Source organism: Dasypus novemcinctus, chromosome 12 (assembly GCF_030445035.2).
Source record: "Dasypus novemcinctus isolate mDasNov1 chromosome 12, mDasNov1.1.hap2, whole genome shotgun sequence".
In the NCBI taxonomy this organism is placed as follows: domain Eukaryota; kingdom Metazoa; phylum Chordata; class Mammalia; order Cingulata; family Dasypodidae; genus Dasypus; species Dasypus novemcinctus.
Genome location: NC_080684.1, coordinates 4,897,401 through 4,924,272, shown reverse-complemented (window position 1 = coordinate 4,924,272; position 26,872 = coordinate 4,897,401). Strand labels below are relative to the sequence as shown.

The following is a 26,872-nucleotide window of genomic DNA, read 5'->3' as shown; positions in this document are numbered from 1 at the left end:
TAGCCTGGAGGACATTTTAGAGGTTATGAATATGCACGTCTCAACAGGATCTCATTCGCTCCCACAGTAAATATTGCCTCAATTAGCAGGTCTCCTGAGAGCTCTGGAGACATCCACATACTGCAGGGAGGGCAGTCATCTCAGGAGTTTGGCTCCTTGCCAGTGGGCCCTCCTTTCTCCTTTGCAATTTATGCTCCCCAGTGTGACAGAGGTGGGACTCAGTTGTGATTTCCCTACACAAAGCTGTTTTGCCAATTTTATTTGAACCCACAGTTCGGACTAGAGTTGATAGGTTTATTCCCAAAAGACTTAAACTTCTGGGCTTTCCATTTCCCATTTGAACCCTAAATCTCAACAGAGTTGCAGTACCTACTTTCCAGGTCTTAGGACCAAGGACAGCTGACACGGAGATGATAATGGACAACAACCATTCCAAGGAACAAGGAGAGTCTGCAACTACAAGAAGATAGTCTTATCTATCTATCTACCCCATGGGAACTAAGCCATCTTAATTAGAGTCAGAGTTGGCATCACCGTCCCAGAATCTTCATGCTTGGTGAATGAATGCTTCACTAGCATAGGCTTATTGCTATTCTACCATAAACTTATTGTGATTGTGGTGATGGAATAATTTTTATCATTTATGTGTTAGCAGTGGCCACCAAAAGTTCCGAGAGGAAGGAGAAGTCAAAATAGGTATTATATGGGGACATTTTCAGGACATTTCCTTGCACAATACAGGTCATTATATATCTTCTCATGACTTACAGAATTGTCTGGAAGAGAATTTAAAATATAATATAAAGTATAATCCACACTTAGTGGCCGTTTTCCTATATGTGTTCATCAATTGTAACGAATGTACCACACGAATGAGGGATATTATTAATGTGGGCAAGTGTGGGAAGGGGAGAGAGAGGGGCATATGGGAATTGGGAAGGGGGATGATTTTCCTGAGCCCTTTGATCTACCCAACTGCCAGGGCCTTCTCTTTCTTTCCAAGAGCTCTGAGGAGGGGCTTCCTGTGGCAGATTAAAACTATTTTCTAGGCTGGGGAATTAAGAATGGGTTTGACCTGTGGTTTTCCAATTTAAACATTTTAACACATTAAAATAAGGGTGGTTATTAATCCTCATAACAAATTTCATTAAGTAAAGGGTATGTCATTGAAAGGTATGGAAAGACCTTTTCTAAATTATAATTAAAACAAATTACATTGTAATATATTCCAGAACCTCGCATTCAGTATGCTCTTAAGATTATTCACAGTTTTACAATTTTATTAAAGAAAATGTTATAAGCCCCGTGTAAATGCAATAAAAGAACATCCTTGTAATACAGTATAATGGCTTCAATTTTCTTTAACTTTGGTATACTCTCCTTGTGTTTATATAATACCAACTAAATTAATTAATATTTATTAAATCTTTAAGATAATGAAAGTTGTAAGTTCATGTTTAATGAAATTAAGTTAAAAGAAGGAAATGTAGATCTGCCCTCCCTTCAATGAATAAAGTAAAATTCAGTGGTTACTAATTATAATGTTTTTAAAAGGTTTGTTTTATTTATTTATTCCCCCCACTCTTTGTTGTTTTTGCACTCATATGTGCTTCTCGTGTCTTCTTTTTTCTTCAAGAGGCACTGGGTGCTGATCCCTGGACCTCGGGTGTGGGAAAGACATGCTCAGTCAAGTCACATGAGCTGTCTCATCTCCCCTACCTGCTGCATCTCTCACTGTCTCTCCTCTGCATCTCACTTTGTTGCATCATTGTGCTGCGCCAGCTGCCCACAGCATGGGCTGCCAGCTCTCTGTGGCGCGGTCCATCAGCTCTCCCTGGCACCGGCTGACAGAGCTCTGTGATACGCAGGCCAGCTGGTCTTCACCATGAGTCCCTGGAATCAAGCCTGGAACCTCCTATATGGTAGGCGGGAGCCCAGTTGCTTGAGGCATATCTGCTCCCCTGATGTACTATAGGAAAATTATTAATAATTGTGAATTCATAAGCTTTCTAATCAATGGTGTCTTCTGTTTTAGCCTAGACTTGTGAATAATTAACTTGTGCATTGTCCTTTAGAATGTTATAATACTGTTATGCAGACAACCCCTTTACCTAGCAAGCAAGAAAACAAATGTTTAACAGGAACAAATTATCAGAGGTGGCATTTGCACATCCCGTTTGTATCCTCTGTAAAACTAAAAGCTGAATATCTTCATGTTCCTGCTCAGAGTGCCGAGTATAGAACAGAGCTGTTTGGGGCACAGTGTCCCTCCTCAGGGGAACTGTCCATTGCCCTGGAGATGGGCATTGTAGTTCCAGGGGGAGCTGACAAATCACAAGTTGCATGATCACCCTGAAATCATAGATTTGGTCTCGTATAAATTGGGGCACATTTTGGCTTCTGGTTCAAGTCTCACCCAGGCGGGGCTGCTCTGCCTGGGACTGTTTTTTGAACTGGGACTCTTGATTGGCCACTAAAGGGACTTCCTGGCCTTGTAAAGGATCAGATGTTATTTTCCCCCAGTTTGGTGAGTGTTTATACATACTTTGTTTCTTTGCTGTACCTCTAACTAATTATTTTCTATTGTGATTTCCCAGTTCTTATAGTTTCAGGTGATATCACCTGAAACTCATTTAATTGAATAAAGCTGTTTTATATAGCATTTAGACTTTTTGCCTTATTCTGAGCAAAACATTCCCGAATTGCAATTTAATAAAATTATTTCAATGAAAACTATCTAGTCTATGTGGTTATGCTTCATTATGAGTTTGTAAAAGCATCTTCTAAACTGAAGCATATAAATGGCTAATTTCAGGAAGCCATTATTAATTAAGAATGTGAATTGATATTAATAAGAAAAAGTAACTTCATTGCAGGAAATCCTGTGAGAGACCACCTCAATCTGCATATTAAAGAAGTGGTAAAGGGAAGCGAATTTGGCCCAGAGGATAGTGCGTCCACCTACCACATGGGAGAAATAAAAAAAAATAAATCTAAAACTAAAAGTAGTGGTAAAGAAAGGTAATCTTGATTGTATTGGGAACCATTAGTTTTCACAAAATAATGAAGAAAGTACTTTCTACTGTAGTGCTCAAGTATAATACCCATTAATTTACATAAACTTGTCAAAAGTAATATCATTTAGTATGTTATATGTAGCCTTGGAAATATTTACAAAGTATGTAAAGATTAACAATACTGAAGTCCATCTCATTTATACTCTCTTGTGCATCCCACCCTGGCTGAAATTCCCTGCATGTTGCCTCTCCATTTGTGTTCTTGGCTGAGGTGGTCACTGATGCCTTCAAAATTATCTACCCCATCTCTGGTTATGTTCCTGAGGTGGATGGAGAGGACATTGCAGTTTCAGAGTCCTGGAACAGCTGGCGAGGGCGTGATGTGACCAGTTGTACAATGAACACTGCCTTCAGATTGATTCAGTTTCTTAGTGCCAAAGGCCTCTACGCACAAGGCAGATGAAATACTGGCCTTACCTTCCTAGTTTCTGCCTAGGAATAACTGTGCTGCAGTATGCTGGCTGTGTGAAGGACATAACAAGTAGAGCAAAAATGACCGGCGTACTATGAGTAGAACTTAAAACTCAGTTGGCATTATGACCTGCTCCTGTGGAGAGAGAACATGTATGGTATTGCAAAACTGGATCTGAGATGTATTCACTGCAGCTCAAAGAGAAACTTATGCATTGATTAGTGCACTGATTAGTATTAAGTACTGTACCTATACACCTGATGAGTATAATTTCCCTTCTGGGTCACATGCAGAATGGTATTGAATGTGTCAAAAATCTTGATAAGTTAATTCATTTCCTAAGGAGTGAATGAATGTGGCTAAAAGATAAAGAAATGGCTCTCTTAAGTACCACCTTTATTTTTGTTTCCAGTAAGCTCATCTTGTTGCATGTACTGTCTTTGTGAGCTTATGTCTAAGGCAGTGCCTATCTTCACACCTCTCCTACATGTCCTAAGCATAACCACCACTGTGGGAACCGGGGTTGACTGTTTATACCCACACTCATCAGGTTCACCACAGTCTCCCCCTAGGGTTGATCAGGAGCATAAACAAGTCAAGGAAGATTGCTGTTTCCATCAACTTTGGAGGAAGTGGCCTTTGAAGGCCCCTGGCCTTTCCCACTCTTGGGTTCCAGGACATCGTGACTGGCCCCCTTTTTGAGTCTGTTCACCACCATCTTCTTTATCCTTTTAGTCAGACCATGCATCTTCAAAAGTCTAATTAAGGTTATTTCTTTCATAATCAGTGCTTTACTAGTCATGTGGCGATTTCATCCAGTTCCTGTCAGGGTGCTGGACCCATCTTCCCTCAAACACAGTAGAATTGCCAAGTAGGTTCATTCCCTGGCAGGCAAGGACTACCACCCTAACCAGCAGGAATTAACTGCAGAAGAATGGCCTTTGCCCCTCAGCAGCCCTTAAGAATAATGACATGAACTCTCTGAGGGGGGAGTTGAGGCTGTGTAGTATAGGGAAATGAGAAGATGAGCCACAACATGGCCAGCAGACAGCGTGGCCATGAAACCCCACGGAGTCCTTGACCTTGAGGTTCCAGTTGAGACTCTTTCCTGGGCTGAGGGGAGGTGCTGGATATTCCGGATCAGACTCAACATTGGCCCCCACCATTGGTAGGGTAACCAATAACAGTTTTGGCCCCTCCTATTAGCATTGTAAGGGGAGGAATACTTAATAATTTTATTTTATTTTATTTTATTTTTGAAGAAAGAAACCTTTATTAATAATCTTGGTATAATACTACGTCACTCTGAATGGTCACGCCTTGGAAGCATACAGAATGGTAAGAAAGGAAGCCCGGGGCGTTTAATAATTTTAGAAGTGTCACACAAACCAGTACTCATTTACTCTGCCTAGAAGAGCCCACACCAAATTTTTGTGATTATTTCCATCCATCTCTCCATTTCTCCACAATCTCTGTCCTTTCCCCCATTTCTTAATAAATTCTTTTTCCTGGCCTAACTAAAAAAGAAGGAAAAAGAGAGATGCTACAAGCAGGTGGTATAGATGCTGCTGTGAACATGATTCAGTGACTTCCACAGCTGACAGTTCTCTCAGTGAGAAGCAGAATGTTCCCAGGGTTCAGGGAAGTCTGCATATGCATTACTGAAATCTTATAATGTTACCCCATTGGTAGGAGAGCAACGTTTTAACGATTTCAATCCACACGGTTATTAATACTGCGTATGTTTTCAAAGTGCTTAGTAAGAGAATCACAGTAAGATGTGGCTTGCAGAATTTTCATGTGCATAAAAATGTAAGATATCCTGAGCAGAGTCAGAGAGACAGATAAAGCAGATACAACCCCCAGATATTGGTTCCTTTGAGGGCTAAAGAGACCCATGGGAGTTATGGTCATGGCCGATGGGGTTAACTACCAGGGCAGATGGCCCCTCTTTGGAAATGGTGTTTATGTGTGATGAATCTGGACTCAGATGGGATCTCCCTTCATAAGACTTTCATGCTAATGTGCTGGAGGTGCAGTTAATGTTGGGGTTTAAGATATATTTAGGGGATTTGAATCTCTGGACTGACAATGTGATAGCCAGATCCTGAGCCTCAACAGACTCCAGCACCTACAATCTGATTTATTGGACTTACCACACTCAGCTAAGATGGAGGTGAAGAAGGACAACCATCACACCATGGAGCCTAGAGTGATTACAACTGAAAATGGGAGGATTGCATCCAGCATCCAGGTGGAATCTGAGCCTCCTCTTGACATAAAGGTGCAATGGACACAACCAATCCAGTGTCCACATAGAAGAGGTGGCATTGGATTGGGAAAAGTGGACATAATGGACAAAGGGTATGGGGAAAGGCAGGAAGAGATGAGAGGTGGAGGCGTCTTAGGGACATGGAGCTGCCCTGGATGGTGCTTCAGAGGTAATCACCGGACATTGTAAATCCTCACAGGGCCTACATGATGGAATAGAGGAGAGTATGGGCCATGATGTGAACCAATGTATATGAGGTGCAGAGGTGCCCAAAGATGTACTTACCAAATCCAATGGATGTGTCATGATGATGGGAACGAGTGTTGTTGGGGGGGGGGGAGAGGGGGGGTGGGGGGGTGGGGTTGAATGGGACCTCACATATATATTTTTAATGTAATATTATTACAAAGTCAATAAAAAATAAAAAAATTTAAAAAAAAAAAAAAATGTAAGATATCAGTACCCAAAATCAAATCAATTCTTTCTTGTTAGAGGTTATTGGTAAAATTAAGTGTTGACATATAGTATTTGAAAAAGTTACTGATGAGTCCTTGGACCATGTGATATGCACAATTTATAAAATGTGGTATATGCAAAATGTGATATATCCATACAATGGAATACTACTCAGCTGTAAGAAGGAACAGAGAACCAATATGTGAGATAACATAGATGAATCTTGTGTACCTTATTTTGAGAGGACCAAGCCATGCGTGGAATGACAAATACTACATGACTTCTCTGATATGAATTAAGCAAATCAAGCTGTCTCAGAGAGTTAGAGATGGGAGATTAGGCTTACAGGAAATTGGCGGAGCTAGGACAGTTGTGAATTGGCATCTACATGGGCGAAATCTATGATAGAATGGAAGTAAGTAGTTGTGCACAGAAGGGATAAGACGGGGACATAGACATACTATTAGATGGGGCTTTGAATGCTACAGGTCGAATAGGTTTGGGAGGATAGGACAGGTGGTCTATGAAGTTGGGGGGAGTTTTTTGGAGGAGAGGGTGAACATGGGAGATTGTGAGGTATATGGTTAAAAATGTAATGTTTAGAAAATAGAATAAGGAAGTATTACTTGTTTAAGGAGTCTGGTGGTGGCATCTGGCACAGGGTGCACATGGGACAGGCTCCTAGGGAGTGTGTGGGTGCTCATCTCATCCTAGAGTGTTATATCTTTGGGTGGAGACCAATACAATGAGCAGGAAGGTGCTGTACCGCCGTCCTGGGGAGGCTTGATATTCTCAAACAGAGGGTAGGGTGTCTCTTGAGAGCATTGGTGGCTCCCAGTTGGGGAGGACAGTCTAGTGTCTCAAGCCTTCAGCATTGTTGCAAGAATCTGGAATCTGGTTCTTCAAGCAATGAAGCTTGGTTGTCCCAGTGGATCCTGAGGGGAGCTGGAGAGAAGAGGTGAATAGATGGACGAGGGGTAACTGGGGTAGTGGAAGTGTTCCACAAGGTCATGGAATGATGGACAAAGGCCACTGTTAAATTTTACCAAAAATTTGTAGAAGTATGTAGTCTAAAATATAAACCATAATGTAAACCATAATGAAACTAAAGATTTTAAACTGTGTTCAGTAAAATATAAACTATAATGTAAACCATAATGAAACCATGGTTAGTAGGTATGTTTCAATATCTGTACATCAGCTGTGGCAAATATAGCGTCCACATATAAAAAGTCATTGCTGGGGAAGTGGGAGTAGGGTTTGATATTGGGTATATAGGAGCCCCCTGTATTGTATATGTGACTTTACTTTGATCTAAAACTTCTTTGAAGACAAAATTAAAAATTAAAAAAAGAGGATGTAGACACTGAGGAGTGGAAGAGATTGCCTTGCCAGTACGTACATTTCAATACATATTACTGTGATGAAAGGCAAAAAGTAGATAAAAACTGTAATATTTTTCATTTTTAATACCCCAATTTATTTTTTATTTTATTTTTTCTAAAGTAGTGTTATTCTATATTTAATCTTAAAACCTATCAATACTATTTCATTTTCCCACTAATTGAATTTGGCAATATATTAGTCTTCTTTTTTGAAGAAATTTTGGATCACAGAGGGGTTCAGCTATGACAAGAGAGGAGCACCCGTGTGGGTTGTCATTGATGGTCGACACATGGTTCAGAGGGAGTTCTCCAGGGCATATATATAGGGTATTTAAAAATGTTTGCATATTTGTTGGATATTGTCATAGTAGGTTGAGTTACACATGAAAACTGAGGGAGTGCTGAGTTCCTTGCCAATGGAACTCTGTCACATGCCCCAATGGAACAGCAACAATCCCCCAAGGGCAGGGGTAAAGAGCAGTGGTGAAGGATGGTCCAGTGATAGGCCCTTGATACTGATGACTGTGGTATTGAGCCCGTGTGCTTGAAATTTGAACTAGGTGTAGAGCTGCAGGGTGCCTAAGAGTTACCTCCTAAGAGCTTCTATGTGGCTCAAATGTGGAAACTCTCTAAGCTAGGTTCAGTATGTAAATACATGACCTTCCCCCCAGCATGGGACATGACTCCCAGGGTTGAGCCTCCCTGGCACCTAGGTATTACTACCAATCACCAGCTGTTGATGCAACCAGAAAAAAACCTTGAATACAAGGTGGAAATGGTAAAGACAAATGACTTTATAAGGCTAAGAGACTTCAAAATGAGTTATACAGTCATCAGAGTGTCTCATGCCCATCTCTACAGGATTCCTGAGACAGCCAAAGTAGATATAAGCCCAGGTAGTGGTACTCGTGTGCCCTACTGAGACCGGCAGTCATTGCAGGTGTCCCTGGAGTTCAGTGCCATGCCAGTGGGACCTACTATGGAATTTGTGCCCCTGAGTGTGATGGAGTTGGATTGAGATGTGACCTTTCTACGCCTGCCTCTTCTGTCACTTTTAGTGTTCTTACAGTTTGCATTCAGGTTTGTGTATACTCAGGAGACTTGAATCTCTGGACTGTCCATATGCCAGCTGGAACCTTAGTCTCAGTAGAGTGGCAACACCTACTCTCCAGTTCATTGGACTTACCCTGGTCTTATCCTATTACCCATGTCATCTAACAGGGAGGTGAAATGTTCAACCACTACATCAGTTCCCTCAGTCAGCAGCATGTAAATGCTTTGCCTTCCCCCCAGCATGGGACATGACTTCTGGGGATGATCCTCCCTGGCACCAAGATATTCCTACCAATCACCACCTATTAATGTAAGCAGAAAATAATCCTTGAATACAAGGGAGAAATGGTAGACAGATGAGTTCATAAAGCTGAGAGACTTCAAAATGCGTTATGAGGTCTTCAGAGGGGTCGTGCTCATGCCTATGTCTGCAGGATTCCTGAGACAGCCAAAGTAGATACAACACAAGGTGGTGGTATTCCTGAGGCCTCCTGAGACCCACAGTCATTGCAGGTGTCCCTGGAGTTCCATTGCAGGTGTCCCTGGAGTTCAATGTCTTGGCAGTGGGACCTACTTTGGAATTTGTACTCCTGAGTGTGATGGAGTTGGACTGAGATGGCACCTTTCTATGCATGCCTCTTCTGTCACTTTTAGTGAACTTTCAGTTTACATTCAGTTTTGTATATATTCAGAAGACTTGAATCTCTGGACTGTCCATGTACTAGCTGGACCCTGAGCCTCAGTAGAGTGGCAACACCTACTCTCCAGTTCATTGGATTTACCCCGGTCTTATTCTGTTACCCATGTCAGCTAACAGGGAGATGAAATGTTCATCCACCACATCAGCGAACCGAGAGTTTCTACAACTGCATGCAGGAGAATCCCATCCATCAACCGTGTGGGATGTAAGCCCCTTCTCTATTTAGAGGTAGAGTGTACATTGCCATCCCATGGTCCAGAAGATGGAAGAATATAATGTGGATTGGAGTGGAGTTGCTGTCATTGTACTATAGAACTATTGTGACTCTAGCAATGGAAGAAATTTTATCATTGATGTGGAGTTGTTGGCCACGGAAGATGCTCAGGGCTCTGAGAGGGAGGAAGAGGTGTGATAGTGGACCTTTTTGGGACATGGAGTTGTCCAGAATGATATTGCAGGGTCTGATGGAGGACGTCATATATCCTGCCTTAACCCACTGGATGGACTGGGGGAGAGTGTGAACTACAATGTAAACCACGGTCGATATGGTATATCAGTGCTCCAGGATGTATTCACCAAATGCAGTGAATGTGCTTCACCGATGAAAGCGGATGTTGATATGGAACATGTGGGGTGGGGATTGAAGATTCGGGTAAAGGGGAACCTCATGTTTTTTAACGTAATATTTTGTGTGACCTACTTATCTTTTTTAAAAAGGCAATAAAAATTTAAAAAGTAAAATCAATCAGATGCTTCACATGAATGACAAAAATCAATGAAATCACAGTACTTAAATACAATAAAAAACTAAAATTTAATAATCATAAGAGTAAAATACTCATAAATATCCATAATCCCAAATTCAGAAATAAAGTGCGTTTGAAGGCATATAATTGAAAATACCTTTCAAGGTAATTAATACTGCAAACATGCCCTTTTAATGATAATGTCCAGTCTTTTACCTTGGGACTTGAAAGTTGGTGGCTAGCATATATAGATGCAAACCAAAGTTGCAGAATGCAGCAGAATATTCGATGAAAATTTGTAAAGACATGACATTTTTGAAAGCATCTTTGGGGTTGATTGAAGTCTAATGAGGATCCTGATGTTCCTAAAGAGCAGCCTCATTTTGAAGGAGGCATAGCTGTGTTTTGAGAGGCAATTTGGCTGTGAAATTCCTTCCTGAGAGCTCATACCATCAGGTTAATTTTGAAAAACCGGCAAAAAAAAATTAATGAGGAAAAGTCCTTCATTTTACAGACAAAGAAAGGAAACATACACACGTGATCTGTTTTTATTAAGACACTGATTTTAATTTTGAAAATGGATAATGAAACAACCTTATGTGGGCTAATATGGAAAGAAAATTCTAACGTTTTCTGTGAACACTACCCTAGAGTCACAAGCTATTAACAATATGCTAAAGGTGAGAACCTGGTAAATGTAATGGTACTCTAAATTCTTGTTTGAACAAATTGAAAAGATGCATGTAAAAAAATGAAAATGAAGATAATGTCGAGTTTTATTGTAGTTGTTACCTTCGAAAAAAAGAGTTTAAATAAGGGGCCATAATCAGATGGAAAAACAAAATAGAGAATGGAGGTAAGGAGTGTGAAGATCCATACTTAAGAGTGTATGAAATTTGGAAGCAGGAAGTAGGGAAGCAAGCTCCTGTAGGTTTTAGCATCCAACTGCCCGATGGGACCTAAACCCCCACTGACTTAGAAACAGAGTGCGCACCAGCATCCCCAAATCTTCAGTATTGGGGATTGAAAAGTGGACTAAGATAGACTTACTGTTTTACTGGACTTATTATTATTCCACCAATGGAATTGCTTTTATCATTGGTATAAATGCCATGGCCACTGGGGGTTCTGTGTGTGGGGAGAGGTAAGAACAGGAGTAATATGGGTGCATTTTTGGGACACTGGAGTTGTCCTGCATGATACTGCAATGATAGATAAAGCCCATGATCTATTTTGTTGCAGCATATAAAAGTATGTGGGGTGTGGCCGCCGCTGCGGTACCGCGGGCGGGTCGCTGCCGGGAGTCGGGCTGAGCCCACGGCCGGACTGGGGCGACAGCGGGCAGCTCAAGGCTTGGTGGGGACGCACGGTTCAATGGAAGAAAAACCACGGAGACGAGGTCTATGCGCAGGTCTGATTTTATTAGGGAAGTACATGGGGTTTTATAGTCTCATGGAGGCGGGGAGGTTGTGGGAGGGGCATGTCCACGGGGCAGCTGAGGATTGGCTGCAGAGGCAAGGACGGACCTGCGGTTTAGGACGTAAGCCATTGATGGCAGAAGGGGTTGTGCCGGGGCGGATGCGGGATGAGGGCGGTTGGAATGAGGCGGGGAGAACAGCGATCGGCTGGGAGGGGGAAGATAACAGTGGCTGGGAGGAGGGGTGGAGGGAGGCAGCAGCTCCTGAGAAGGGCCATAATACAGAGAGGTTATGAAGAACAGGCGGGTAAAGTATAAGGAAGTGAAAAGCAGGGTGGGAACAGGGGACAATTGCTCCCTCTTTCGAAAATAACGCACAGGTTTTGTGGGATTGACATTTTTATGGGGAGGAAAGATGGGGGGGTGAGAGGAGGGGAAATAGGAGAGAAAGGAACGAGGAGGGGTTACCGGCAGGGGGCGTGGGGGCACGAGGGGGGCATGAGCAGAGGGGAGGGCGGCTGAAACGCCCGATTCCCCATGCGGAGGGCAGAGAACCCGTACCCGCAGCTCGAGGTGGCCACGATGGGCCCTATCGATGGCCGCCTCTTGCCACCTTCGTGAGCCACACCTGGGCATGCCGGGGTTCCTCGGGAAGGGGAGAACTTTGGGAGAGGACTAGGACAGCTGTGGCCAGGAGCCTTTGCCGCTCTCGGTGCTGGCGAATGGACTTGCGGATATAGCAGGCGAGGCCCAGGAGGAGGAGGAGAAGGAGGAAAAGGAAGGCGTAGAGGAGGAGGCTGGAGGGTTGGAAAAGGGAGAGGAATTTTTGGAGCACGTCTCTAAGGAGGGAAGCTGAGAGGGTTGGGGGCTTGACGGATTCGAGGGTGAGGATGTGTTGCTGGAGGGAGTGGGTGTAGTTGAGGAAGGAGGTGTTGTAAGAGGAAAACATCCACTGGCGTAGTGCAAGGTGGGCGGTCACCGACGAGTTGACGGGGTGGGGGGTTAAGCAGAAGCTAGAGAGGGGCCAACGGGCATCACAGGTGGTGGTGGCTATGTCGTAGAGGGCGGCAACGTCAGCGGCGAGCAGGTCTATTTGCTGCTGTAGGTTGAATAAGGCTTGGTGGTGAAGGTAGTTGATGTTGCTTTGGTCGCCGAGGGCAAGGGCTGCTGCTGTGGATGCATTGATGACGGTGGAGGCAGTGCCAGAAGAGACGGCAAGGGCCGCCGCCACGGTGGTGGCGGCTGCGAGGGATGCGAGGACGGCAGCAGTAATGGCGGCTGTGATGCCAAAATCTCGAGGGTGACGAGAAAGGGGGAGATCTACCAGCTGGGGGGCAACCAAGTCGGGGGAGTACATGGTGGGGAAGGTGGGGGAGTGAGGGGAGAGAAAGAGGAAACCAGGCGGTTGAAGAAGGGTGGCCCAAAGGGGCGTGGCCTGGGCTGAGGAGGCTAAGGAGAGCATAATGATGAGAAGGTGTAGGAGGGGGGGGTGGTAGGAGGGCGCGGGGCAGGGGAGGCGCAAGCACGACGGAGAAGCTGGAGAATTTGTTGCTCGATGGAGGCATCTTCGAGGGAGAGACGGCTCAAGCGGCGGACAAGAAGACGACGTCGACGTCGCTCGCGGCGGGAGAGAGCTGGCGTGGTCCCTGCAGGTGATGGCGCAGGAGGGGCAGACTCAGGCGGGCTCGACTGGGCAACTGGAGGTGTCATCTGCAACGACAAGAGGAGAAAGACCTCACGGGGGGGGGTGAGATGCGGAGAAGGGCCGTCATTACGGCAGGGGGGAGTCATCAGGGGGAAGGGGGTCGGGAGGTGGAAGGTCGGCAGGGCCGTGCGGGGTGCCTTTCCCGCATCGCGGGCAAGGAGTGGAGGGCGCGCGGGGAGCGGGGGCTGCTGATGGCGGCTCCATGCCCCGAGGGGCCGGGCGCGGCGGTGCCGGGAGGTTAGGGCACTCCCGTGCGAAGTGGCCTAGCTCACCAGAACGGAAACATGTATTGGTGGTTTGGACGGCGGCAACAAGGGCGGCAGCGAGGGCGGTGGTTTGGCCGGAGACTCCGGAGCAAGCAAGGACCCAGTCTTGGAGGGGCCTGTCATGAAGGGGACGGATAATGGCCTTGCAGGCTGGATTAGCTCCCTCTTGTAGGAGATCTTTGACGAAGGACTCCTTAGCAGCGGCGCCAGTGACGCGCCTTTCGGCTGCGCCTTGCACACGTGCGACAAACTCGTTGAAGGGCTCGTCAGGCTTTTGGAAGAGTTTGGCGAGGGGTTCAGGGGCGGCTGCGGCACAAGAGCGGAAGGCTTTGAAGACACAATCGCGAAGCTGGATGAAAAATCCGGGAGTAGCTGTGTAAGCGCTGGGGTCGCCGTAGGGGCCGAGGCCGAGGAAGGCGTTTGCAGGGTAGTGCACACCCTGACGAGCATTGTCAGCAATCTGATTGTCGATTAGGACACCGAGATGGGCTCGCCAGTCAATGAATTGCCTGGGGGAGAGAACCGCTCGGGCTAGGGAGATCCAATCGTAAGGGATGCAGCGAGGGATGGCCATACGCTCGAGAATGTCTTGGGCATGAGGCCTGGCAAGGCCATCCTCTTTGATCGCGTTGCGGAGCATTTGGATGTCTTTGGGGGAAAAGGGGATCCATGCTTGTGGGTTTTGCGGAGTGCGAGCAGGATTGAGGGGGAACATCTGAGCCAGAGGCGGAGTGGGAGGGGTGAGAAAGGCGGTGTCGTACGCTGGTGGAGGAGGATTCACGACGCTCCCGCTATTGCTGGGGCAGGCGGGAGGTGAAGCGGGCCATGGAGGTGAAGCATTGGCGGTGCCACCGGGCGCTGGCCAGGAGGGCGCGGCGGCAACGGTGTTTCTGATTGGCCAAGATGGCGGCACGGTGACGTCACGCCTGACATCACTTCTGGCCTCGGGCCAAGATGGTGGAGTGGCCACGTCACTACCAGGCACAGGCCAAGATGGCACCGGAGGCTCTGCCGGTTTAGCCGAAAATGGTGGCCGGCAGGCATCCGGGACGGGACCGGATGGCGACGAGACAGGAAGAGGTGGGTAAGGGCGGGAAGAGGGCGCCGAGGAAGAAGAAGGAGGAGGTGTGCCATGTTGGCATTGTTTGCAGGGCGTGGTGGGGGGGGAGAATGCGGAGGGTCGCCATGTCGGTTGGGGTCCGGATCGGAGGCTGTGGGGGGATCCAGTTCGAGCGCGGCCTCTAGCTGGGCGGACAGAGAACGAGTATCGTCGTCTCCATCAGGATCGCAGGTGAGAGGGTGGCTAGGCTCACAGGCGAGAGCGGAGGCAGGGGAGGGCACACCTTGGAGACAGGCGCGGATAGCGACGAGGGTCGGGATAAGGCCGGGGGGAAACTGCTTGCGATCGCGCTCCATAGCGGACGTCACCCGCTGAATTAAACGTTCATAGGTCTCTGGACTCCAGAGAGCACAGGTGACGAGCCAAGGGTTAAAGGGTAGGAGAAGGTCCCAATACCGCTGTAGCTGACGGAGAGAGACCTTGACGTGGTGAGTTTCTAAAAGGGCCGCGAGTAAACGTACTTGAGGGACTTGGCGGGACGAGAGAGAGGCTCCCATTGTGACGGAGGGTTCAGGAGGGGGGTAGACTCACTGTCGCTGAGGGCCGGGTTAGGTTTACGGATGGGCTGGGATGGCAGAGAGGAAGGGAACAGCGCCAGAGAGTCCCTACCTTGAGCAGCGGCACGGGAGGACGGCGATGGGTCCCGTGCGGGAGATTGAGCGGCTGGCCGGCCAAACAGGAACGCGAAGATGTCGCTCCACCGCATACAGAAGGGAGCGGTGGTCCCTGTGCGGTGGTCCCTGTTCGGGCGCCACCTGTGGCCGCCGCTGCGGTACCGCGGGTGGGTCGCTGCCGGGAGTCGGGCCGAGCCCACGGCCGGACTGGGGCGACAGCGGGCGGCTCAAGGCTTGGTGGGGACGCGCGGTTCGATGGAAGAAAAACCACGGAGACGAGGTCTATGCGCAGGTCTGATTTTATTAGGGAAGTACGTGGGGTTTTATAGTCTCATGGAGGCGGGGAGGTTGTGGGAGGGGCATGTCCGTGGGGCAGCTGAGGATTGGCTGCAGAGGCAAGGGCGGACCTGCGGTTTAGGACGTAAGCCATTGATGGCAGAGGGGGTTGTGCCGGGGCGGATGCGGGATGAGGGCGGTTGGAATGAGGTGGGGAGAACAGCGATCGGCTGGGAGGGGGAAGATAACAGTGGCTGGGAGGAGGGGCGGAGGGAGGCAGCAGCACAAGCTGCTGCTGAGAAGGGCCATAATACAGAGAGGTTACGAAGAACAGGCGGGTAAAGTATAAGGAAGTGAAAAGCAGGGTGGGAACAGGGGACAGTGGGGCAACCTGAAACTATAATGTAAACTATGGTCACAGTTAGTAGCAGTGCTTCAGTATGTGTTCATCATGTGTAACAAATGTACCACACTAATGGAAGGTATTGTTCACATGGGAAAGTGTGTGAGGGGGTGGGGCATATGGGAATCTCCTCTATTTTTTATATAACATTTATGTAATCTAAAGCTTCTTGAAAAATTGAAAGATAGAAAGAATCAAGTTTCCATAGTTTTAGCATTGCAGAGAAATAACAGCGTGAGAGACAGGTTTGTGAGGTTGAGAAAGCTATCCTGAATCATACTAAGGTCCAGAATTTCAAGAAAAAAGTTCATATATAATGACAATAATAATACATATTCAGGCCTATTCCTGTCGAAAAGTAATATAGGGGAAGAGGAATGAGTAATATCTCTGCAAATAAATGAAAGCCCTTGATCTTGATACATTTTGTAAACTGGAATATACTTTTTCAAAAGTAATGTAAATGAAAGTAGATATAAAAGGTTACAATAAATCAGATAAGAAACATTAAAATTCTGCATGATGTTGCAGTAATGGATTAAGGCCGTGTTAAATTTTATCACATTTTATAAAAATATATAGTCCAAATTGTAAACCATAAGGTGAATCATTGACAGTGGTTAGTTAACTATGTTTAGATATAAATTTGTGTATCAATTGTATGAAGTGTACTTTCCACACACAAAATCCTATCGTTGTGGGAAAGAGAAAAAGGGGAAGAACGTTGGTTATGTGGGAATCCCCTATATTCTGTATGTGACTCTACTATGTCCTAAAATTTCTTTGAAGAAAAAATGAAAGAAAATATAAGACACTGGGTGCATAAATTGAAGAAAATGTCACTGTACATACAGAATAACTGTCTTACCATGATGAAAGGCAAAATGCAAAAAAAGTTACTTTTTCTTCAAATATTTTTTCAGTATTTTTTAACATCCCAATTATTAAAAATATTTTTACTTTAAAATTTTTCTTTTATACTTATGTATAAAACTACTTCACTTTCTTAATGATTTTGTTGTAGGAATAATATAGGCCCTTTTTATCTGAGTATCAGACTTCTTTCTAACAGCTAGAAACTAGAAACAGTCCTAATATATATCAGCAGGTGAGTAGATGAATGCACCGGGGTATATGCATTTATTGTAACACTAGAAATACTACTCAGCAGTAGAGTCATGAATGCTTGGGATTCACAATATGGATGGATTATCAAATTACAGCGAGTGAAGAAGGTGAAGAAATAAAGCACGTACATTATGATTCAATTTTTATAAATTCTGGAAGATGCATAGTAATATAGGGTAAAAAAGATTTGTCCTAGCTGGGGACGTTTTGGGAGGTTGGAAGAAGTATGATGGAGGAATTAGAAAAGGAGAAGAGAACAGTTGTAGGGTTGTTGGATTTGCACACTTTCTTGATTGTGGTGCTGGTTGCATGAGTGTATGCATATCAAAGTACATAAAGAATTTTATAATTTAAATCTATGTCATTTTTGAGATGTCAGTTGTCCCTCAAGAATCTGTTTTAAAAAGTAGATATATTGGTAATGAAGGTGATACGGAGACATAAATGAGGATCCATGATGTGACAGAGACTCCTGAAATACAATTCCTGAACGCTGGTCCTCTGCATGTTACTCAGGTAAACACTAGAAAGCATTCACAACACAATTGATTCCCACTACAGAAAGGCATCTGTCCAGGATGTAAACGTCAGTAAGTTTGTCAAACTGCGTCTTGTTTACGTAGGAATTCCAGTCCAGTGTTGTAGATTTGGGGTCACATTTACCAAATATGTGTTCATAGGCATGTCACTTAATTGTCTTTTATTCTTTTTATAGTTTTACATCTGTGAAGTGGAGGTATATTGATACTTACTTCCATATCTGATGTTCTTTTGTTAAAATGAAATGATTGGTATCAGTTTTAGCTTAGCACAATCATATAATATGAAATCCCATTTTCCTGAATGCTACCTCTACTAACGCCACCAGGACACTCATATCTGCTCTAGGCACTGTCCAGTATCCAACACTAGACCTTGCTTTATGGTGCAAGGAAATGACAACTGGGTCCCTAACCCAGCTGATTGAAACCAGCCCAGTCCTGAACCTACAACCCTGGGAGAGGAGAGCCCCAGCCCAGGGATTCTGAGGTCTTCACATTCATTGAGTAGAACTGAAAAGCAGCAATTTATCATGGGGTTTTAGCTTAGGTAGGTTCATAATATGGCAAGTTTAATAGAAAATTTTTTTTGTATAAAAATAAATATATTGGCTTTGTGAGTGAATGTGATTGAGAGAAAGATTGACATTGTGGGAGCGTTTTCTGAAGGTGTTGAACATTGGGTGCAGGTGGTGGAGTCTGGGGGAGAGCTGGGTAATGGCTGGGGAGTCTCTGAGACTCTCCTGGATCCTTTGAGTTCACCCTCAGTAAGTAGTAGATGGGCTGTTTCCAGCAGACACCCTTGGAGGTTCAGGATTGATGGAATAAAGAAACACTACGCAGACTATGAAGGGCAAGTCCATCATGTCCAAGAAAAATGCCTAGAACCTACCATGCTCGCCAATGGATAGTCTGGAAGCCAAGAGTATGTCAGTGTATTACTGAGTGAGATAAACTGAAGAGAGGTAGTGTGAGCCCAGATTCAAATCTCCCCTGCAGAGTGGCTTCCAGGGGTTACTCATGGCCCCACAATGCCAGAGTTGTGGAAATGCAGGAGAGGTTGATTTTCTGATCTGGAATATTCCCTAAGGGTCTGTGTTTCTCCTGTACCCTGGACAGCTCTTCTTTGAAGTAATGAGTAGCTCTGTGGACACCTGTAGGGTCCAGCAGCTGAGAGCAGAGTGTGTAGCTTTGATGACCGAGGGCTGTGTTTGAACCAGAGGAGCCTGCCAGGGGCTGCAAAACTTGGCTAGTGATAGTAGCCATACTGACTCACAGCTATAGCTCAGCCATCCCTATCCAAGATGCCTGCCAAGGACAGTTCTGTCACCTCCATCCTTCAGCCTGTATGCTCAAAACTAATGAAGGTACGCTGTGTGGACGCATATTAGAGAGAAGAATATAGGAGATCAGACCTACATCTGTACAGGAACAACAGGAGTGACTGTAAGGTTGTCTCAGTAACACCAAGCCCATAGTTCAAGACCAGGGTTCGTACAGGTGGAAGTCAAGAAAATGCACCTCAGGGATCATGTCAAAGAGAAGGTGAAGGGAAGGTCAAGATCACGGAATCAAAGTGCAGGTGCAGGGCAGGTGCAAGGGGCCTCAAGATCATCGAGTCCAGGAATGTGAACTAGGGTGAGGTGGAGACCAGGGACACAAGGATAAGTGCAGGGGACCTCAACATTACTGAGTGCCAGGGCAGGACCTGCTGCAGGTGGAGGGAGCATATGGAACCATGGAGTCCAGCTTCTCTAGCCAAGCAGGTGAAAGGGGGACCCAGCCACATGGATTCCAGGGGCCAGGATTTTATCAGTGTCAGGGGAGATTAGGAAGACTGAGTCCAAGGCAAGATTCAGGAGAAACTGAGGACCATGGAGCCAAAGGCTCAGAAACAAAGTAGTTGGAAACCAGAAGCATTCATGCCAGGGATGAAATTTTGAAAATCGAGTGGGGAGATGACATCAAATGACAACGTACAGATTTTTAGGCATACTTGTGCAGCATCTGAATTTTTCTGGAAATTTAGGAATTATCATGAGGAAATATATGGTCCTGTCCTTTAGTCAAATCATCCAATTAGAAATGGGATAAAAGACACAAAACCACAATCACACTTACACATGTACCAATGTACAGCCACATAAACACATAAGAATGTAGACATTAGGATCCATAAATGACATATGTTCATTGCCGTAAACCACTAATACAATCACACGCTAACCCACACTCAGACACCCAGTATAGAAGCACCCCAGCCTAACACGTATGGTAAGATTCATGTATACCACTACACCCAAGTTAATACACACTCTTTCCCACTTAGACACACACAGACACAAACACATCATTTCCCACACAGTATAACGTAGCTACCCACATGCTAATGCAAACACACGAACCCATGAAAATGTGCATAGAATAACCTGTGTTACGTACATATTGATGTAGACTATCAAACACATTATCATATATACTTAGGTTAGCACCTGCAAACATACCCGTACATTTTAGAAAGGTACACGCTATTGGTAAGATGTTTTCTCTCTAAGGAGAGGAAATAACCAGGCTAATTCAAGAAGGTCCTACTTAAGCTCTCTCTGCCCTGGTTCATCAGATGGGCTTTAGTGATTCATGGATCCTTCACTCCACCTAGTGGCCATCCCCATTGTGCCAGCTGTGGGGGGGGGGGCATTGGTGCCTCGATTCCCACTACATTTTTCTCACAGTGATTCTTTTTTTTTTTTTTTTAAAGATTTATTTATTTATTTAACTCCCCCCCTCCCCTGGTTGTCTGTTCTTGGTGTCTATTTGCTGCGTCTTGTTTCTTTGTCCGCTTCTGTTGTCGTCAGCGGCACGGGAAGTGTGGGCGGCGCCATTCCTGGGCAGGCTGCTCTTTCTTTTCACGCTGGGCAGCTTTCCTCACGGGCGCACTCCTTGCGCGTGGGGGCCACGCGGGGGACACCCTTGCGTGGCACGGCACTCCTTGCGCGCATCAGCACTGCGCATGGCCAGCTCCACACGGGTCAAGGAGGCCCGGGGTTTGAACCGCGGACCTCCCATATGGTAGACGGACGCCCTAACCACTGGGCCAAAGTCCGTTTCCCTCACAGTGATTCTTAAACAGTGATACACTGCTCTTTCCAAGACAGTCTTGGAGCTCAGCTGAAACAGGAGCTGGTTCTTCGGCATATCTCTGGAATAGATGTTCTGCTCTGGTAGAAAGGTTTGGAGTAGGCAGTAGAACTGAATGCAGTGCCACTCATCCACCTTGATGGTACTCTCAGGACTGATGGATCCAGACTTAGCTGGAACACTGGGCTGTGATGAAGAACCTACCAAAATGTGAAGTGACAAAAGGGTCTTTGAGCGTTTCACCTGATGTGGGCTAGACACCCCCTGCTGTACTTGACAAAAGACACCTGAGGACATGGTTAACCACAGTAAGTGAGATGAAACCTCACCATTCATCCATTCCCACCAATCCGTAAGACACTTGTGAACTCCAAGATTTCCAAGTCCATGAGATGATCTCCCTGAGCACACACCCAGTTCACAGAGAAGAGAGTCATAAACTTTCCCATTCTGAATCTGTCCTTACCCTGGAAGCAGGGGTCCTCGTGTGCATGTGGGAGAACCCTTCTTCTAAGCTATGGGGAAGCTCAGTAGGGACATTGTTCCCCATGGGCTGACAGGATATCTACCCACAGTGGGCATACACCAGACTAACAGGCCTTCTGCTTCAGAAGGTGCTCTTCCTGTAAATTCTTAATTATGTACTTCCAGATTACAAACATAAAGAAGAGCAATACACACATTTTGAGAGGCCCAGATGGATCACATGTATGCCTATGAAAAATGATTTAAACATCAAAGACAAACATACACACACAATAACACACATATTTACTGTCCACTAGAAAATAAGATGACCACTGAGAAGGTAACACCTGAGGATTGGTCCACCAAGGCAATGTATTAGGCTGAATATGTAGCCCCAAATATATCTAGGTCCTTCAACAAGACACTTGCGAATGATGGCTGATATGCATGAGGGTCATTGCAGGTATGATTCAAGATTTTGAGATGAGAATTCCTGGAGTTTTCAGTGGGCCCTATACATATTGACAAGTGTCCTTATTTGAAGATGAGAGGGATATTATGTTGCAGGACAATGAGAAAACAATATAACTACTGAAGTAGACTGATTACATCAGTTTTCAACATGGCCTAAGAGGCGATGAGTGAGAGAATTCAAGAAACCCTACTCTAGAATCTGAAACTAGATTCTCTCCTAGAGTCTGTAGAGGAGATGCATTCCTATAAATACCATGATTTGGCGCAGTGAATCCTATTTCAGACTTAAATACCAGAGTTCTAAGGATGGCAATACGTGTTGCTTTTGTTGTAGAATTAGAGAGATGTTTAATAATTTGCGTATAGAGAGGCCAGGACTCAGGAATGATTTTGAGAAGGAAAAATTGTTTATTGTCGGCTGGCTGGAGGAACTTTGTGTTTCAATCCCAAGCCCTGAAGAAGATTTTTGAATCCCTTTTATACAGAGAGGAAAGGCTTCAATTAGCATATGTATCTTTCACATCTTAGGTGAGCTTTTACCATGGGCTTCATACATTCTAGATAAGCTTTTAGCATATTTGGTTTGCATTTACCCTAAATACTTAAAGTTTATAGACCTTGCATTGTTAAACTGTTTCCTGGGACTGGAGTCCTTGCCATTGTTACCAAGGGCAGGACTGCAGCCTCTTACCTTTCCACACCCACAAGTCAAACACCTTAGGTTATCTCTGAAGAGACAAAGAGCCTCCCACCCATAGCCCACATCATTTCCTCCTTTTGCTAAAGTTTAACTTGCTAAGCTTTGGCATAATTATTGTTGGAGCTATGAGGTGGATGGCTGTTTGTTCTTTTGATTGATTATCAGTTTTTAGTGCAGCATTCAGGACTTTTTAGAAGTTTAGAACGTTTTATTCTGGACAGCAGAATCTTGGTTCAAGGGCTTTCTGGAGTTATTCTGCTGCCACCGGCACTCACGTGGATTTTTAGTCAGGTTCTAAATTTATTTATTATTTTTATTTTATTCTTAAGGAGTTTTTACACCTTTGGGAAACGGACTTGGCCCAGTGGTTAGGGCGTTTGCCTACCACATGGGAGGTCTGCGGTTCAAACCCCGGGCCTCCTTGACCTGTGTGGAGCTGGCCCATGCTCAGTGCTCATGCGCGCAAGGAGTGCCTGCCACGCAGGGGTGTCCCCTGTGTAGGGGAGCCCCACGCACAAGGAGTGCGCCCTGTAAGGAGAGCCGCGGAGGGAAAGAAAGTGCAGCCTGCCCAGGAATGGCGCCGCCCACACTTCTCCTGCCGCTGAGGACAACAGAAGCAGACAAAGAACAAGATGCAGCAAAACAGACACAGAGAACAGACGACCAGGGGAGGGGCGGTAATTAAATAAATAAATCTTTAAAAAATAAAAAAGTTTACACGTTTAATTTAAAAGGGGTGCTGAAGGGAGATGGTTTCTTTTCTGTAACTGTTTCTTGCTGGCCATGGGCTGTAGTCATTGCCTAAAAAGGTGTAAACTTTTTATTTTAACTGGAGGAAGATGGATTCAGCATTCTGTACGAAGTTGGGTGAAGTTTTTATATGGTTAATAAGATGTTCACTCTGAAAGGAACAAACTTAAAAATTTGGAATACCTGTTTCTAAAAGAGGACATTGGATTACAGAGGTAGACAAGGTTAGGTGCCTATAAAGTTGGCATTCCTTCTTAAAAGCTGGTGGGAACAGCATATTTATTCTTTTTTAAGTTATTTATCTTTAGAGAGAAATTGCAACAGCACTTAGCTTTGTCTGAAGACACATTCTAAGCTGTTTAATGATTGGCACTCATTCGCTCCGTTAGATGCTTCTGGGGAACTGGCACTCCTTGGGCAACTGGCTTTATTCAGGATTAGAACACTAAGTTAGAAATTTTCTTGGTTTTTAGCTTTGCTACACAGTAGAGTATAGCAGAATATAGTTAAGTTGACTGTGCCTGGCTGAGACTGCCACTTTATTTTATAGACATGTTTATTAACTGTTTAGAAAATGAATTTACTAGGAATTTAACATGTTTAATATACTTCTGCACTTGATAGTATTCTGGTATCATGGCTCCACTTGGCATGTTTTTTAATGCAGTAAGCAAGTTGTAGCATCCTTGATCTTAGAGAGATTTTTTAGTATTTTGCTAGCCTGGTGCATAGTGCTCTCTGGCACTATGAAACAGTGCCAGTTTGGAGGCGATATCCATTGTACACTTGGCTGTACCGAGTTATTATTGGCTGCTGCAGGAGCTTGAAACTGCAACGTAGTTTCCGTCGACTTCAGGAGCAGAACCAGAGGCTGACATAGCAAATATTTTTGAGGGGTTAGTGACTAGCTTAGCCAGTAACTCACATGGAGAAGTCATCTGTAATGTATTCAAGGCTTGGTTTGAAGGCACAAGAGTTTGACAATGTTAAAGTTTATTCCTTGTTTTTATATATATTTTAAACAATTTAATGCAACACATATATTAAATGACTGTTTATTTACACAATTTTACTATGACGATAACAGTAGGTACTTTAGTAATAGAGGAAAAAATGTTATTTTTCTTTGTTAAAATGAAAACAGAATATTTCCAGTAGAATCAAGGTAACTTTTTATTACTGTTTACTTAAATATGTGCCTTGCGGTACCTTTCAGAGAGGTTTTATTATTACGAAGTTATTTTTTTGCAACCAATACCAATCTAAGTTTTAGTTAACAATGACTTTTAGAACTAGAATTATTTAAACGTTTTTAGTTTGGAAGATGTTTTACAAACTCTTTATAATTGACTACAACTACATTGACTAGCTACCTTATGTTTAAATAAACTTATTAAATTACAATTACCAACCAAAGAAATTTACTCTATTTATTTGAGAGAGCATATCTACAATTTTTTTCTTTAGCCTAATTTTACTAATGTGAACTTATAATTTTTATTACTCTAAAGATTTTGTACATATAAGGTTAATTTAGTTTATAAATTAACTATGGGAGATTACACTCAAGTTAAATAAAATTAAACTATTATAGTTTACGCAAGGAATGTTCTCTCTTTTTTTTTTTTACAGGAAGCTAAAAACTTCTTTAAGTTATGAAAATGAATAATTTAAAAGCATACTGACTACCAGGTTTTAAAACACATTACACAATTACTTAATTTGTTTAATTATAACCCAGGAAAGATTTCTCTGTAGTTTTTATGGACTTTCCTTTACATACTGAAATTTGTTAATAGAGCCACTAATTACCTTTGTTTTGATGGAAGGAAATATTTTGGAAGAAAATAAGGCTCATTAGGTTGTGGAGAAGAATTTATTCTTAATCGTGCAAGAAGGGGCACAGAGGCAGATCTGGCTGGTGCCCCGAACAAAAAAAAAGGACAGAATTTATACCTTTTTTTTTTTTTTTTTTTTTTTTTCTTTTTTTTTTTTTTTTTATTTTTTTTAAATTAATTTTTTTTATTGACTTTGTAATAATGTTACATTAAAAATATATATGTGAGGTCCCATTCATCCCCACCCCCCCCCACCCCCCCCTCTCCCCCCCCAACAACACTCGTTTCCATCATCATGACACATCCATTGGATTTGGTAAGTACATCTTTGGGCACCTCTGCACCTTATAGACAATGGTCCACATCATGGCCCCCACTCTCCTCCATTCCATCCAGTGGGCCCTATGAGGATTTACAATGTCCGGTGATTACCTCTGAGGCACCATCCAGGGCAGCTCCATGTCCCAAAGACGCCTCCATCTCTCATCTCCTCCTGCCCTTCCCCATACCCATCGTCCACCATGTCCACTTTTCCCAATTCCATGCCACCTCTTCTATGTGGACATTGGATTGGTTGTGTCCATTGCACCTCTATGTCAAGAGGAGGCTCAGATTCCACATGGATGCTGGATGCAGTCCTCCCATTTTCAGTTGTAATCACTCTAGGCTCCACGGTGTGGTGATTGTCCTTCTTCAACTCCATCTTAGCTGAGTGTGGTAAGTCCAATAAATCAGATTGTAGGTGCTGGAGTCTGTTGAGGCTCAGGACCTGGCTATCACATTGTCGGTCCAGAGATTCAACTCCCCTAAATATATCTTAAACCCCAACGTTAACTGCACCTCCGGCACATTAGCATGAAAGACTTATGAAGGGAGATCCCATCTGAGTCCAGATTCATCACACATACACACCATTTCCAAAGAGCCTAGCACGCAAGCTTTTCCTCTGTTTTTCCATAGATTGGATACTTTAGAAGTTACAGCTTATCTGAGATTTAACTTTCCCACGCAAAAGTTTGTGATTTAACTGCTTCCTCTATTATATTCTAACTATTTTCGTTTTTACCTGCTCCCCTTAGTCAAATAAGGAATAGAATTTAGTGCTGAAATGGCACCGACTTAGCTTTTTTTTGGGCATCTTTTTACTGCCCATAGGACTGGCCTAAGCAGGTTTCTTCCACTGCTGTCTAACTCTGGAGTGGGAGACTGGGGCAGCAGGCTGCCAGGTTACAATAATCAACTTTTTTTTTTCTTTATGTGAAAACTAACTTAATCTTTGTTTTTTTTACATTAATGGCTGACAAAAGGTTTAAAGTGGGAAATTACCGGGCAAACTGATTTTTAATTCCCTAGCCTAGTAGATAGGTTTAATCTGCTACACCTCGTCTTGCCTTTAAAGCTCTTGCAAAGAGGAGGCCCTTTCCCAATTGTTTCAATAATCAGATTTTTATATGACTTTTTTATTCTGCTTAGTTTAATTTGGGCTTTAAGAATATTTACATATATAACTGCATATTTAATTTTTAACAATTTGAATAGAGCTTTTTTAAGAATTTTGATTTGTTAATTTGATATTATTATTCTGATGTATGAAGATATACACTGAGCAAATGGGCAGACACAAAGAGTTAGACACAGAAAGACAACTTACTGATATTAATTATAGTTTGCATTATTTTATATACTATTTAGCTTAATTTGGGGTTCAGAAATATATATTACTTATATAACTGCGTATTTAACTTCAACAATTTGAATAAATAGGCAGACATGAATAGTTTAATACAAAAACATAACTCTAGTTACTTTAAACTTTTAATTTTTACAAAACAAGTGTGAATGCAAAACATTTCAAAGACTCTTGAAACTTCTTAATTTGCACTATGGCTGTGCAGTTTTACACAAGAATTTTTTTTTAATTAATCGATTGTAACT

The 26,872-nt window shown here is 43.9% G+C and overlaps 1 protein-coding gene across 1 annotated transcript; it reads right to left on the bottom strand.

The window, feature by feature from the left end:
• Positions 1 to 13,137: 13,137 nt before the first annotated feature.
• Positions 13,138 to 15,106, bottom strand: LOC131280546 (endogenous retrovirus group K member 24 Gag polyprotein-like). The gene is made up of 3 exons (XM_058307779.2): positions 14,893 to 15,106; positions 13,496 to 14,497; positions 13,138 to 13,228 (listed from the first exon to the last, which is right to left on the bottom strand). The coding sequence occupies exons 1-3, from the start codon at positions 15,104 to 15,106 to the stop codon at positions 13,194 to 13,196; spliced, it is 1,251 nt and encodes a 416-aa protein (XP_058163762.2). The 3' UTR covers positions 13,138 to 13,193.
• Between the last annotated feature and the right edge of the window lie 11,766 nt (positions 15,107 to 26,872).

Excerpts from the sequence above, each read along its gene's own strand:
- LOC131280546 (XM_058307779.2), bottom strand. The coding sequence starts at position 15,106 with ATGGGAGCCTCTCTCTCGTCCCGCCAAGTCCCTCAAGTACGTTTACTC. Across the intron at positions 14,498-14,892 it reads GTCCGCTATGGAGCGCGATC|AGCCTCCGGTGCCATCTTGG; the intron begins GCAAGCAGTTTC and ends CTAAACCGGCAG. Across the intron at positions 13,229-13,495 it reads CAATACATGTTTCCGTTCTG|ATGACACCTCCAGTTGCCCA; the intron begins GTGAGCTAGGCC and ends TTGTCGTTGCAG.